Below are 12,845 nucleotides of genomic sequence, written 5' to 3'. Positions count from 1 at the left end.
TCGCGCTGCGCGATACTTTTCGTACGCCTCCGCTGCCCGTGCCGCTTCGCCAAAGGTGGTACGGCAAAGGGCCCTGGTGTACCGATTTCTGGAACGAACACACACCGCCCTTAACTGGGCGATTTCGTCCGTCCACCAGTACACCGACCTCCGGTTCGCCGGTCCACGGGAACGCGGCATCGCCGTGTCGCATATTGCGACCAGCGTCCCGCAGAACCACCAAATTTCCGCCCGGAGGTCGCGCGGCTCGGCCGGTGGAGCTGGCCAAGCCGCGACCTGGGCAGCGGAGGACAGGAGATCTGGGTCTAGCTTTCGCAGGACCCACCCCTGGTGTGTAGGCCTTCTCGCCGGAAGGCGGCCCCGGAGCCGCTCAGGGAGCACGAAGACCCGCATGGTTATATATTGGTGATCCGATAGGATCTCCATGTCATCCCTGACGCGCCATCCGGACACACGGCGAACGACAGACGAGGAGGCGAAGGTCACGTCTACTATGGACTTCCCCCTCCCCACGCCGAACACACGTGTGCAGCGAGCCCTGGTGAAGAGCCACGAGCCCGTTTGCCGCAATAAAAACCTCGAGGGCTCTGCCAAACGCGTTAGTCCTTGGGAAGCCCCAAGTGGTGAACTTGGAGTTAAGATCCCCCAGGACCATCACCGGACGAGGCCGGAGCCGGTTGACAACCCGGCTCACCTCGTCCAGGTACTGCTCAAATTTGGCAAGGGCCCTCGACGGCGAGAAGTAAACTCCCACAACCGCGAGTTCCCCCCATAGAACGGCGATGTACCCCAGAGGAGAGAAGACAGGGGACCCCAACCCGCTCCCCCCACGAAAATATGTTGCAACCAAGCCGCACTCGGACCCCAGCCACGACGGGTGGTCAAGGACCTTGTACGGCTCGGCCACAACCGCGGCCACCCTGAATCATTAGATCCTGAGCTCCGCGGGAATGGATGAGGTTACCCTGGAGGAGGATGGCCATTATGGCGACGGTGGCACCTCCACCTCCATCTCCTCTTCTAGGGCACTCCTCTCGGGGGAGGGCTGATCAGCTCCCCCAACCGCTTCCGCTGCTGCTTCGACCGTGGTGGCAGCAGGGGCTGACTCTGTTGCAGAGGGATGGTCTGAGCCTTTCCCTCTTTGCGCTCCCCGTTTCCCCTTTCGTGGGATTGGGGCGCAGGCCTTCCCGGCCAATCGGTGGGCCGCGGGCCGACCGAGGTCACTGCAGAGCGGAAACTTAAGAGTGGTCGCCCTGCACTCGCCTGCTTTGTGACCTCGGTCACCAAACCGGTAGCACCGGCCTCTTCGATCCTCATCTGGCGCGGTGTACGTACATGTCGCCTGGACATGACCGCGCCAGCTACAACTAACCTTTTTTTTTTTTTTTTTTTTATTTACGCAGGGGAAATGCATTTACGCACACTCTGACCCAGACTAAGTGTGGGCCAGGGTAGTGTGGGACTCACCCCACCAGAGCGCACCCCAATGGGGAATACCCACTAAAACCCCTGCGGTGTCCACCTTCCGCCTTTTTAGGGCTGCCCCGGTACCTCAACTTAGAACAACCCAGAGGCAGCCCAATAGGCATGGGGATTTTCGCCCCCCTATACCTTTAAATGGAGGAGCAAAGCTCCTCCACGATTGGGAAGAGGGGGGCACGCCCCTCTTCCGCTATCTGCAAGCCGAGTGCAATGAGGGGGAAACCCCTCTCGGCCACAAGTCAAACCCCAAAGCGGACTTGACTTCATGATAGTAATATTGACCTCTCTATTGTCTCGAAACGCGAGACAAAAGGGAGGTCCTCCCTCCACACTGCGCCCGGTCACCGCTGAGTTGAGCCCAGAGCTCAAAACAACAGGGACCGGGCCTCCATCTAACACCGCCTGGACTCAAAAAGAGACCAGACGTCACCTTCTATTATACCTGGTGCTTGCGCACCAGACATACGGAGGAGCGGCTCCCCGGATCCTATATCGGAGCCGGGGAGATCCGCATTCTCTCTACCCTTGTCAAAAAAGGTTAATAATGGGCACGGGAGCCTCCCGGCCGATGGCCGAGCACGATGGGCCCCACCCATTCGGTGGGAAGACTCCCGGCCCAACTCTTCACAGAGGGGACACCTCTCATCCTCTGTACAGTTGGCCGCTCCATGCCCCGGCCGGCCACAGCGATAACAGAGATCACTGCGGTCGACCTGACTAGAGCACAAAGCCCTGCAGTGCCCAGGCTGAAAACACCTGTAGCACTGCAGGGGGCGGGGGTGGAGTGCACGCACCCTCGCCACCACTTAACCAACCGGCAATTTGCCTACTTTAATCGCCTTGGCCGCCGCCTCAGATGAGCAGCGAACCAAGGCGACTCCACCCGATGGCTGGGAGCGACGCAGGGATACAACCCTAACGCCGCTCCCGCCACCAAACTCTGCCTCAAACTCCTGGCGGAGATCGTCCTCTGTGGTAAACTCGTCCAATCCCGAAACTAGAATCTCCACGTTCCGGGATGGACGAGCCACTCTAACTCCTTCGAGGAGAACCTCTCTCAGCCTGGAGGCGAGGAGGTCCGCCTTGGATTTGCGGTCCTTCCCTCCCACTTCCAGTAAAAGATACCCCTCCAAGGTCCGTCGGACCCTGGAGACGCCCGCCAACCTAGGGTCTACCTTGCCCCTCGCGTCCCGAAGGACTTGGGCATACGACATGCCCTCACCCTCGAGACGCAAAGTGACCGCCTCGGTACGCGGGAGAACCCCGCGAGGCGGCCTTTGTTTTAACGAGGGCAAGGGCAACGGAGGGGAAGACTCCCCTCGAACGGCCCCAGCGGCCGTACCCCTGCCCATCGCAGGCGCCTTGGTGGCGTTAATCGCCTTCTTCTTCTTTTTTCTCTTCTTCTTTCTCTTCACCTTTTTCTCCGCCTGTGCCCTAATCGGAACAGGGGGAATCGGAGACCCACTAACAAGGGGGGGCTGCCTCGGGAGACCCCGCTCCAAAAGTTTTTGGAGCTTCCCCGAGACAGTGGATTGCACCACCCTCTCGATCTCTTCCAGCTAAGAAGGGAGAATCCGATTCCCTCCCCTGACTGGAGTGGAACACGTAGCTCCTTCCGGCCTCGGCATGGAGACGTCGGCAAAAGCACGCACCGACGTCTCCATGCTTTCGTGAAGCGTGTGAAGCGACCGAGAGGCCTCATTATGGACCTCCTCGATCGCCGCACGCGCCTCCACAACACTCTTCTTAATTTCCTTCAGGTCAGCGAAGGTAGAGATATTAACCTCATCAATATCCTCACTGACCTGGAGGATAGCTTCCGTAATTTGTCGCTCAGAGGCCACCTGCCCCCGAGCAACTTTTTCTACTACATCGGCCATGTTGGCGACACCCCTTTCGATGTTGTCAACAGACTCACGGAGAAGGGTGAATCGGGTTTGGAGCTCCAGGAGACTTGATATGATCTTTTCCCGGAGCTCCCTCGGCCTGCCCGCTTTCTTCTCCCTGGACATTTTGGAGCGACGACAAAGTCGCTCCCAAAGTTCGTCCCGGGAGTCAGCCACATGATCAAAAAGGGCGCCGATGACCATCGTAGCGAGGAAGCAATCGGCCGCCCCCGTACCCTCTTAAAGAGCCGACTCAAGACTTTTGTCGGCCTTCCTCTTATCGCGTGGCTTCTCTGTAGCGGCGGTAGCAGAATGTCCAGAGAGGCCCGCCGTCAACCCCTCTTTCTGCCTTTCGCTAGATGACGACGCGGCGGGAGCAGGGACAGTACTCCCACCGTGCCGGCCCCTGAGTGTCCGATCACTCTGGGGCGGTAAGTCCTTCTTCGTCTTGCTGTCTATCATATTATGTTTTTACTCATTTGGTTTTACATCGGTGTTTTCCTTCACCTAGATCGGTTGGTAAACAAAACCTAACGAGCCCGATCTGCCCGAGGGTTGGAGCGCTTTAAAGGCGGCACTCACTCGCCTTTGACGTGGATACTTCATCAGGTTTAATGGAGCACTTTATAGGCCGCTCCCTTCCCACAGGAGCGACCACCCCACCCTCAGTATCCACCGCTGTTTGTCCGCGACTGCTTATTCCCCCCGAAAGGGTTATTCGCAGCTAACCTCAGTACTTGAGGCCGTTCCCCTATCCGCAACCTGGGGACGCGCTCGGTGGCAGTCAGCTCTGCCCTTGGAAGGCCGGGGCTGTCTCCCTGACCCCCAAACCGAGAGTCACAACTAACCTAACCTAACCTAACCTACGTTAAAGCAAACGTGTTTTACTTTATTTGCTCGTTTTATGTCACATAAAAAAAACCATACTAGTCAGCATTGCACTAAAAGTGAAATAGTTCTTACATTAAGCAAATGCAAACTCTTTTAATAAGATTTTTACTTTTTCTTGTCTGGTTTAGAGAGAACAATCTTATTTCTCTGAAAGTATTTATATAAAATAAATCTTTTATTTTTACATTGATGATGAAGTCTATGTGTACATGAAAACAAAAACTTTGTTATACTTTACTTGAAATATATATAATACTTTGTTTATATCTGCTAAAAAATATGAGAATTACAAAATTTATTCATACTCCAATATTAAAACACAATTACCTATTACGTATACAATATATGTTGTGACGGGCACCTCGTTTTTGGATGTTATAACGGAGGCGCCGCACAACTTCGGCACGTCTTTTACACAAAACTACTAATTTTTTTCTACTCACCTAAATCAAAAGTTAAACGGCAGGCGTGAAAATCACGCCACTCACGACAAATCTTAATTGGCAGCAAAAATCCCGACAACAATTTCGACGGGACGGCAAGGTCACTCGGCAGCTCAATTTTATTTAAATAACGAAGAGGCATGGGTTTAGGAGGCGGTGTTCTCAAATAATGACAAAGAAACGTGTTCGCTTGGTTGTAAAATAAGAAAATATAATTTCAATAAAAACCGTTTACAATGATATCAAGTCTCGGCAATACAGAGCATCGGGTAACAATAAGAAAAAAACATAGAAGAAAATGGTACGTTTACCGATGCGTGAACGTGTTAATTACGCGTAATCGATAATTTACTCAACAGGCGTTATTTCCCTTAGTCATTTATTCGCGGTCGCGGTCTATACTCCACGATAAATAGCAAGGAGATAACCGTACGAGTTATCTCTGCAGAGGAATGCGCTGTCGCGTGGAAGACGCCCGGCGCGGCGCGAGGGCGCCGCGCGCTCTCAGTGTAACGCGAGCTCATAGACATAGTATATCTAGACCGAGCATACGGGAGTGGGGAGCGAGGTCTACGTAGAAAAGAACACACTCTGCTTGATGCTTTTCGTTCTTTTTCATTTGCGCATGCGCATATACAAAAAATTACAGTCTATAGTGGGGGTATAGAAAATAGAAGAAAACGATACGTGAAGAATGTTTCTGTTATTCCGTGTGATATTCTAATTTAATTGGAAATTGAAAGAGTACTACTTGAAACAATACTAAGAATCAACTATATTTTACATATTTTACGTTAGAAAACAATGGTTTATTGCTGTGTATGTGGGAAAAAATACAATTCTCTTTGTCCTCGACCATTTCACAGGTAATGTATAAAATAAGGTTAGAAGTAAGATTAGAATAGTCTTTCGTTAGTAATACAATATNGACCACCCCACCCTCAGTATCCACCGCTGTTTGTCCGCGACTGCTTATTCCCCCCGAAAGGGTTATTCGCAGCTAACCTCAGTACTTGAGGCCGTTCCCCTATCCGCAACCTGGGGACGCGCTCGGTGGCAGTCAGCTCTGCCCTTGGAAGGCCGGGGCTGTCTCCCTGACCCCCAAACCGAGAGTCACAACTAACCTAACCTAACCTAACCTACGTTAAAGCAAACGTGTTTTACTTTATTTGCTCGTTTTATGTCACATAAAAAAAACCATACTAGTCAGCATTGCACTAAAAGTGAAATAGTTCTTACATTAAGCAAATGCAAACTCTTTTAATAAGATTTTTACTTTTTCTTGTCTGGTTTAGAGAGAACAATCTTATTTCTCTGAAAGTATTTATATAAAATAAATCTTTTATTTTTACATTGATGATGAAGTCTATGTGTACATGAAAACAAAAACTTTGTTATACTTTACTTGAAATATATATAATACTTTGTTTATATCTGCTAAAAAATATGAGAATTACAAAATTTATTCATACTCCAATATTAAAACACAATTACCTATTACGTATACAATATATGTTGTGACGGGCACCTCGTTTTTGGATGTTATAACGGAGGCGCCGCACAACTTCGGCACGTCTTTTACACAAAACTACTAATTTTTTTCTACTCACCTAAATCAAAAGTTAAACGGCAGGCGTGAAAATCACGCCACTCACGACAAATCTTAATTGGCAGCAAAAATCCCGACAACAATTTCGACGGGACGGCAAGGTCACTCGGCAGCTCAATTTTATTTAAATAACGAAGAGGCATGGGTTTAGGAGGCGGTGTTCTCAAATAATGACAAAGAAACGTGTTCGCTTGGTTGTAAAATAAGAAAATATAATTTCAATAAAAACCGTTTACAATGATATCAAGTCTCGGCAATACAGAGCATCGGGTAACAATAAGAAAAAAACATAGAAGAAAATGGTACGTTTACCGATGCGTGAACGTGTTAATTACGCGTAATCGATAATTTACTCAACAGGCGTTATTTCCCTTAGTCATTTATTCGCGGTCGCGGTCTATACTCCACGATAAATAGCAAGGAGATAACCGTACGAGTTATCTCTGCAGAGGAATGCGCTGTCGCGTGGAAGACGCCCGGCGCGGCGCGAGGGCGCCGCGCGCTCTCAGTGTAACGCGAGCTCATAGACATAGTATATCTAGACCGAGCATACGGGAGTGGGGAGCGAGGTCTACGTAGAAAAGAACACACTCTGCTTGATGCTTTTCGTTCTTTTTCATTTGCGCATGCGCATATACAAAAAATTACAGTCTATAGTGGGGGTATAGAAAATAGAAGAAAACGATACGTGAAGAATGTTTCTGTTATTCCGTGTGATATTCTAATTTAATTGGAAATTGAAAGAGTACTACTTGAAACAATACTAAGAATCAACTATATTTTACATATTTTACGTTAGAAAACAATGGTTTATTGCTGTGTATGTGGGAAAAAATACAATTCTCTTTGTCCTCGACCATTTCACAGGTAATGTATAAAATAAGGTTAGAAGTAAGATTAGAATAGTCTTTCGTTAGTAATACAATATATTTTTAGGTTTCCAGCAGATGCTGAAAAACGACAAAAATGGTTTGATAATATTGGTTACACTGGTTACAGTATCAATAATTACAAGTATGCAAGAATCTGTAGTGATCATTTTACGCAGGATGACTATTACGATACTGGTACACCCAACAAAATCATAAGATTAAAGAAAACTGCAATTCCGTCTGTTTTTACACAAAGGTAAGAGTATTTTATAATAAAATGTAATTGCAATGTTTATAAATATATATATATACCTGTGATGTAAAAAAAATGTTTTTTAATATTTGCTGTACACACTTGCTTTTGTAGAGATGTGAAGAAAGATTCGATAATTCAAAATGCTAATCCACAAGATTTACAAAGCAACATTGAAAAAGACAATATAGTTTCCACCGAACCACTTGTCATGGAAAATGACACGAGTCGAAGAAAGTAAGATAAACAGAGTAAGAAAAGAGAGTAAGAAAAAAGAATATTAAATTTTATTTTAATTTGTAATCTCTTTTGTTTCAGGAAGAAATCTAATAATAAAATACAAAAAGTGTTTGTAAGAACTAAATACAATATAGAATGCATTAGGCAAACTGATTTTGTTAACAAAGAATCGTGGATAAAATTATTAAAATACATTAACTATAACAGATATGCACATAAACTTTATGTAGCAAAACAAACACGCTTAAAAATGAAAAGTTTAACAACGGGATCTGTAATAGAAAGTTTAAAAAGTAAAAATTTATTAAAAATTGATGCCGTCAATGCTTTAAAAGTGAGTAATTAATTATGCTATAAAATTGCTGATTTTTGTTTATTGGAACATTATTGAATAGAATACAGTCTGTTTAATGAAAGAAAAGTCTGCGGAGCGGACCATAATTTGTTTATTTCGCGCATATTTTTTATCAGGATAGCGATAATCGTCTCTCTACCCGTGTCACTCACTAGAAGTTCTACGAACAGTGGAGTGATAGGGCTTTTTGATAACAGATATGCGTGAAATAAACGAAAATTCGCTTGCTCTGCGGACCTTTCTCTCAATGAACAGAGTGTAGAATATTATTAGGATATTAGTTTTTCGTTCCTATCTTATCTTTTTAAATAGAATACTAATTATAAATGTAAATGTATAGAGATTTATATATTGTAAAAACGTTTTGTATAATACGAAATCTAATGAATAGAATTATTGTATCAATAACTACATTTAAATGTCACCATGAATCAGGTTTAATAACATCGGTAGTTATAATTGTACATTATAAAGTTTATAAAAAAATAGCTATTGGTCATATACGAAATAGTTAAGTTAATATTGTAGGATGTAATGCCTCCTGTCCAAAAATTATCAACAAGAATGTTAACTGATATGAAGACGGTAAAATTTCCACACAGATTAAGATGTTTTGCTTGCACATTACATTTTCATTCTCTTGCGGCATATTTATATGTAAGAAAAATGTTTTTAAAATGTCTGCCACATCCAAATACTCTTAGAATGTGGATGCGAAATATTCACAGTGACTCAGGTATATCTGAGCAAGCATTAAAAACCATATTGAATACAATTCAAAATAAAAAAACTAAGAAGATAGTGTTCCATTTAACTTTAGACGAAATGAGTATAAGAAAAAAAGTAGATTGGGATGGACAAAAATCACACAGTTTTGTTGATATCAATACTAACACTATTAATAATACGGTGCCATTAGCTAGTGAAGTTCTTGTTTTTATGATAGTTGCCGTAAATCACAATTTTAAACTTCTAATTGCATATTATTTTGTTAATAAATTAACAGGTAATGAAGAAGCAAATTTATTAAAGACTATCTTATGTACCTGTATAAAAAAAAACATTGATGTTGTTAGTATCACGTTTGATGGATCATCCACAAATATATCTATGTGCGAAAAATTGGGCGCACATTTGAACTCATTTAAAATTGATGAAATTGTGCCATATTTTGTTCATCCTGCTAATAAATTTAAACGTATTTGTATTTTTTATGATGCATGCCATATGATCAAACTTATCAGAAATACTTTGAAAACATATGATTTAAATGATAACGATCAGACTATTACTTGGAAATATATAGAAAAATTAGTTTTCCTACAAAAAGAAGAAAAGTTACATCTTGCAACTAAAGTAAGAAACAGACACGTACACTTTGAAAAAAAAAAAAATGAAAGTGTGTTTAGCTGTACAAGTGCTCAGTAATTCGGTATGTGATGCACTTATGTATTTAGAAAATGATCTTAAATTACCTGATTTTTCTACAGCTTCAGCAACCGCGTTGTTTTGCAAAATGTTTAATGACATGTTCGATGTATTAAATTCAAGAAATTTATATAATAAAATAGAAATGAAACGAGCAATAACAAAAGATAATATATTTATTCTAAAAGATAAAATTGAGAAGTTTATCTCATATATTACATCTCTTAAAATGAGTAACATTCCTGTATTTCAAAGCATTCAAAAAATAGGCTTTATAAAGTTTATTATCGATTTACAAAACAGTATTTCTTTAGCAGAAGAGCTTTTTAATGAAAACACAATAGAATTTTTACTTACTTATAAATTATCTCAAGACCATGTTGAGACTTTTTTGCTTTGATTAGAAGGATGAATGGTTGGAACAATAATCCAACCGCAAAATTATTTAAAACATCTTTCAGAAAAATATTGCATGTAGCAGATGTCTCGGTTCCTGTAAATGCTAACTGTATTCCACAAGACAACACTGTATTACTTAATACTACATTATCCGATGAGTTTGTGAAAAATGAACAAGAAATTAATAGTATACAAAAAGAANCAGATGTTGAGTCAAAAGATTTTGCAAATATTGTTTTTACAGATCATGATTATCTAAAACAAAATAATTGGTGCTTAAATGAATATGCTGAAAATGTGATTACATACATTTCTGGTTACGTAGCTAAAACTGTTTCTAAAAAAATTAATTGTTTCTTTTGTAAACAATTGCTCATTTCAAGCGAGATACAAAAAGAAATAGATACTTGCAAACTTCTACAGCAAAAAAATCGAAATAGTTTGTGTCAAGCATCATCAGATGTTATTGTGATATGTAAAATAGCAGAAAAAACAGGGTAAATGTACAGAAAAGGTCACCCCCCTCCGATTTCAATGAGCTTGACATATGTTGTCAAGGACACCTTCCTGAGTACCAATCCGTAAATTTTAGCCGTTGCTCGTTGTTAATAAAAAAGTTATGAACAATTGAAGTTTGAAAACTAAGTTTTTATTTTGCGACATTGTGTACAATTTTTTCTTCGTGATTCTTCGAATCTTTTTGTCGGTGTTGTAAACGTGTAGGCAGGGGGGCTGCGCCCCCCTGCACCTCCCCTACAATCTAACCTAACCCTAACCTAACCTAAACTTTTCTTTCTGCACTCCCCCTCGCAAAATTTTCACTCATATCTATTGATATTGTAGTAACACACAGGTTAGGTTAGGGTTAGGGTAGATGGTAGGGGGGGTGCAGGGGGGCGCAGCCCCCCCTGCCTACACGTTTACAACACCAACATAAAAAACATGAAAGAATTAGGATGTGATCCCATGCACTGTTATTTTTTGCGTAACGCGTAACGCGTAATCAGAGATTACGTGTTTAATATAAAACAATATTGAATATAAGAAAGAGTGAGAAATACATCATAACATTTGTTTCCGATCTCTACATACTTATTGACATTATACGTCTTTGTAAAGTAAATATTTAGTATGTACGATATTTTGAAGGCTACTTTTTCATTCTTTTTGTTCGTGTTATAAGCGTGTAAGCAGCAGCCTTAGTTTTCAACCTTCAATTGTTCATAATTTTTTTATTAACAACGAGCGACGGCTAAAATTTACGGATTGTTACTCAGGAAGGTGTCCTTGACAACATATGTCAAGCTCATTGAAATCGGAGGGGGGTGACCTTTTCTGTACATTTACCAATATCTTACAGTTTTTCCAGTTATTAAATATATATTAAAATGATAAAAAGTTGTAATTATTTTTATATTCTGTGCTTTCTTGTAAAACCATAATATTAAATATATGTATGTCTAAAATACTATGTATACAATGTTATGTATAAAATATTTGATTTATTTTTATGTAGTAGAATATGCTTTTTACAAATGTTTATATGTTTGTAAATGTTGCAAAAATATAATGAATATTAATCAATATTATGAAATTGTTACTCTCGTTTTTCTCTGCCTAGAGTGAGCATCCTCATTTAGTTCCGGAATGTATTTTTATCTACAATACATTTCGTTTGCTATTTTCTTCTCTTTCATTCACATATGCACATTTCGCTCTGCATATCGTTTTCTTCTAACCATTTTCTGTACCCCCACTAGACTGCAATTTTTCGTATATGCGCATGCGCGAATGAGAGAGAACGAAAAGCATCAAACAGAGTGTGTCCTTTTCTACGTAGACCTTACCCCCACTCCACAAATAAACGCGGATTGTTGCCCCTTGCTCGAGCTAGACAATAGCGAAACGCGCGGCCGCGATCCGACGGCTACAAATTCCGGTACGATTCGCGATTTTACTCTTTATATGTCGGAAGTTACAAACAGATGGTATTCCACGTAATAAGACATACTTGGTACGATTTATATGCTCGGTAACGCAATGACACAGACGCGGCATAAAGATAGAATATCATGCAAATACAGAAAAAAATAACAAGACGCGCACGAATAACGAGCGGGATTACGCCCGGATTGTTGTGACCGTGATACGGCGAGAGAGCAGCAAAAACGTAATCTTTCGGCAACAACCGATGTTACAAATTTAATTGTATAATGAACTAGTTAAACGCAAATACACGGACGGCATCGAGCTGACGGTACACGTGCAGACTCAATCCGCGACGGTATTATCTCCAAAAAAAACAAAAATATGCGAGAGAGATCGAGCAACTACTCACGTTCGCCGGCACCTTCTCCACGCAGCTTTCTCGATTCGCAAAAATCGGTCCAACAGCTCTACACTGCGTCCTTGCTCCGTTTCCCCTCGGGTTACCTTTCCGGCACTCACTCTCGGCACAGTCACACGCTATTTCGGGAGGCGAGGGACTCGCGTCTTTCACGGCACGCACAACAATGAAGTTGATTCCAGCGACAATTACTCTCGACGTCTTGCGCTATTCGCTGCGCCAGGTAACGAGCCAATCATATTCTTATTCTTGCGGCGCTGCGACTGACAGCGGCCACGAGCGTCTCGGCAACACATCGGCTCGGGCCTTTTGTTGGCCGTACTCGGCCCGTTCCGCGTCCATTGTCACGGAGATGAGCTTACTCCGGCTCATCTCCTCGCATCACGAGGCCCAGAACTCCAAAGAAAGCTCCGCTCCGGTTTTCGTGGAGTCGGAGTGCTAGCATCTCCCGTTGTTCTATTCCGTCGCCGACATTCTCGTCGAGCGCCCTGTACCTGCGACGTCCCTACGTCCCTGTGCCGTTGTCCGTCTCAATCACCGCTCCTCCTTGCTATACTTCATTCGCCTCTACGTACCGTGAGCTGTTCTCTCTCTCTCTCTCTCTCTCTCTCTCTCTCTCTCTCTCTCTCTCTCTCTTTTT

General features: G+C 43.0%; 1 protein-coding gene and 1 long non-coding RNA gene across 2 annotated transcripts; one reads left to right on the top strand and one right to left on the bottom strand.

Annotated features, from left to right (window-relative positions):
• Positions 1-2,288: 2,288 nt before the first annotated feature.
• On the bottom strand, positions 2,289-2,696 carry LOC109860585. The gene has a single exon (XM_020439788.1). It carries the CDS (start codon positions 2,694-2,696, stop codon positions 2,289-2,291), a length of 408 nt encoding a protein of 135 aa, XP_020295377.1.
• Positions 2,697-7,144: 4,448 nt separating this feature from the next.
• Positions 7,145-7,565, top strand: LOC109860584. Its single transcript, XR_002250838.1, has 3 exons — positions 7,145-7,178; positions 7,248-7,439; positions 7,551-7,565. It is a non-coding gene; the product is annotated as an uncharacterized LOC109860584 (long non-coding RNA).
• The last annotated feature ends 5,280 nt before the right edge of the window (positions 7,566-12,845 follow it).

Source organism: Pseudomyrmex gracilis, unplaced genomic scaffold (genome assembly GCF_002006095.1).
Source record: "Pseudomyrmex gracilis isolate BER0280 unplaced genomic scaffold, ASM200609v1 scaffold_417, whole genome shotgun sequence".
NCBI classification, from domain to species: Eukaryota; Metazoa; Arthropoda; class Insecta; order Hymenoptera; family Formicidae; genus Pseudomyrmex; species Pseudomyrmex gracilis.
Note: the sequence above shows the minus strand (reverse complement) of the source record. Positions and strands in the feature narration are given on the sequence as shown.

Coding starts and splice junctions, on each gene's coding strand:
- LOC109860585 (XM_020439788.1), bottom strand. CDS start 2,696: ATGTCGTATGCCCAAGTCCTTCGGGACGCGAGGGGCAAGGTAGACCCT.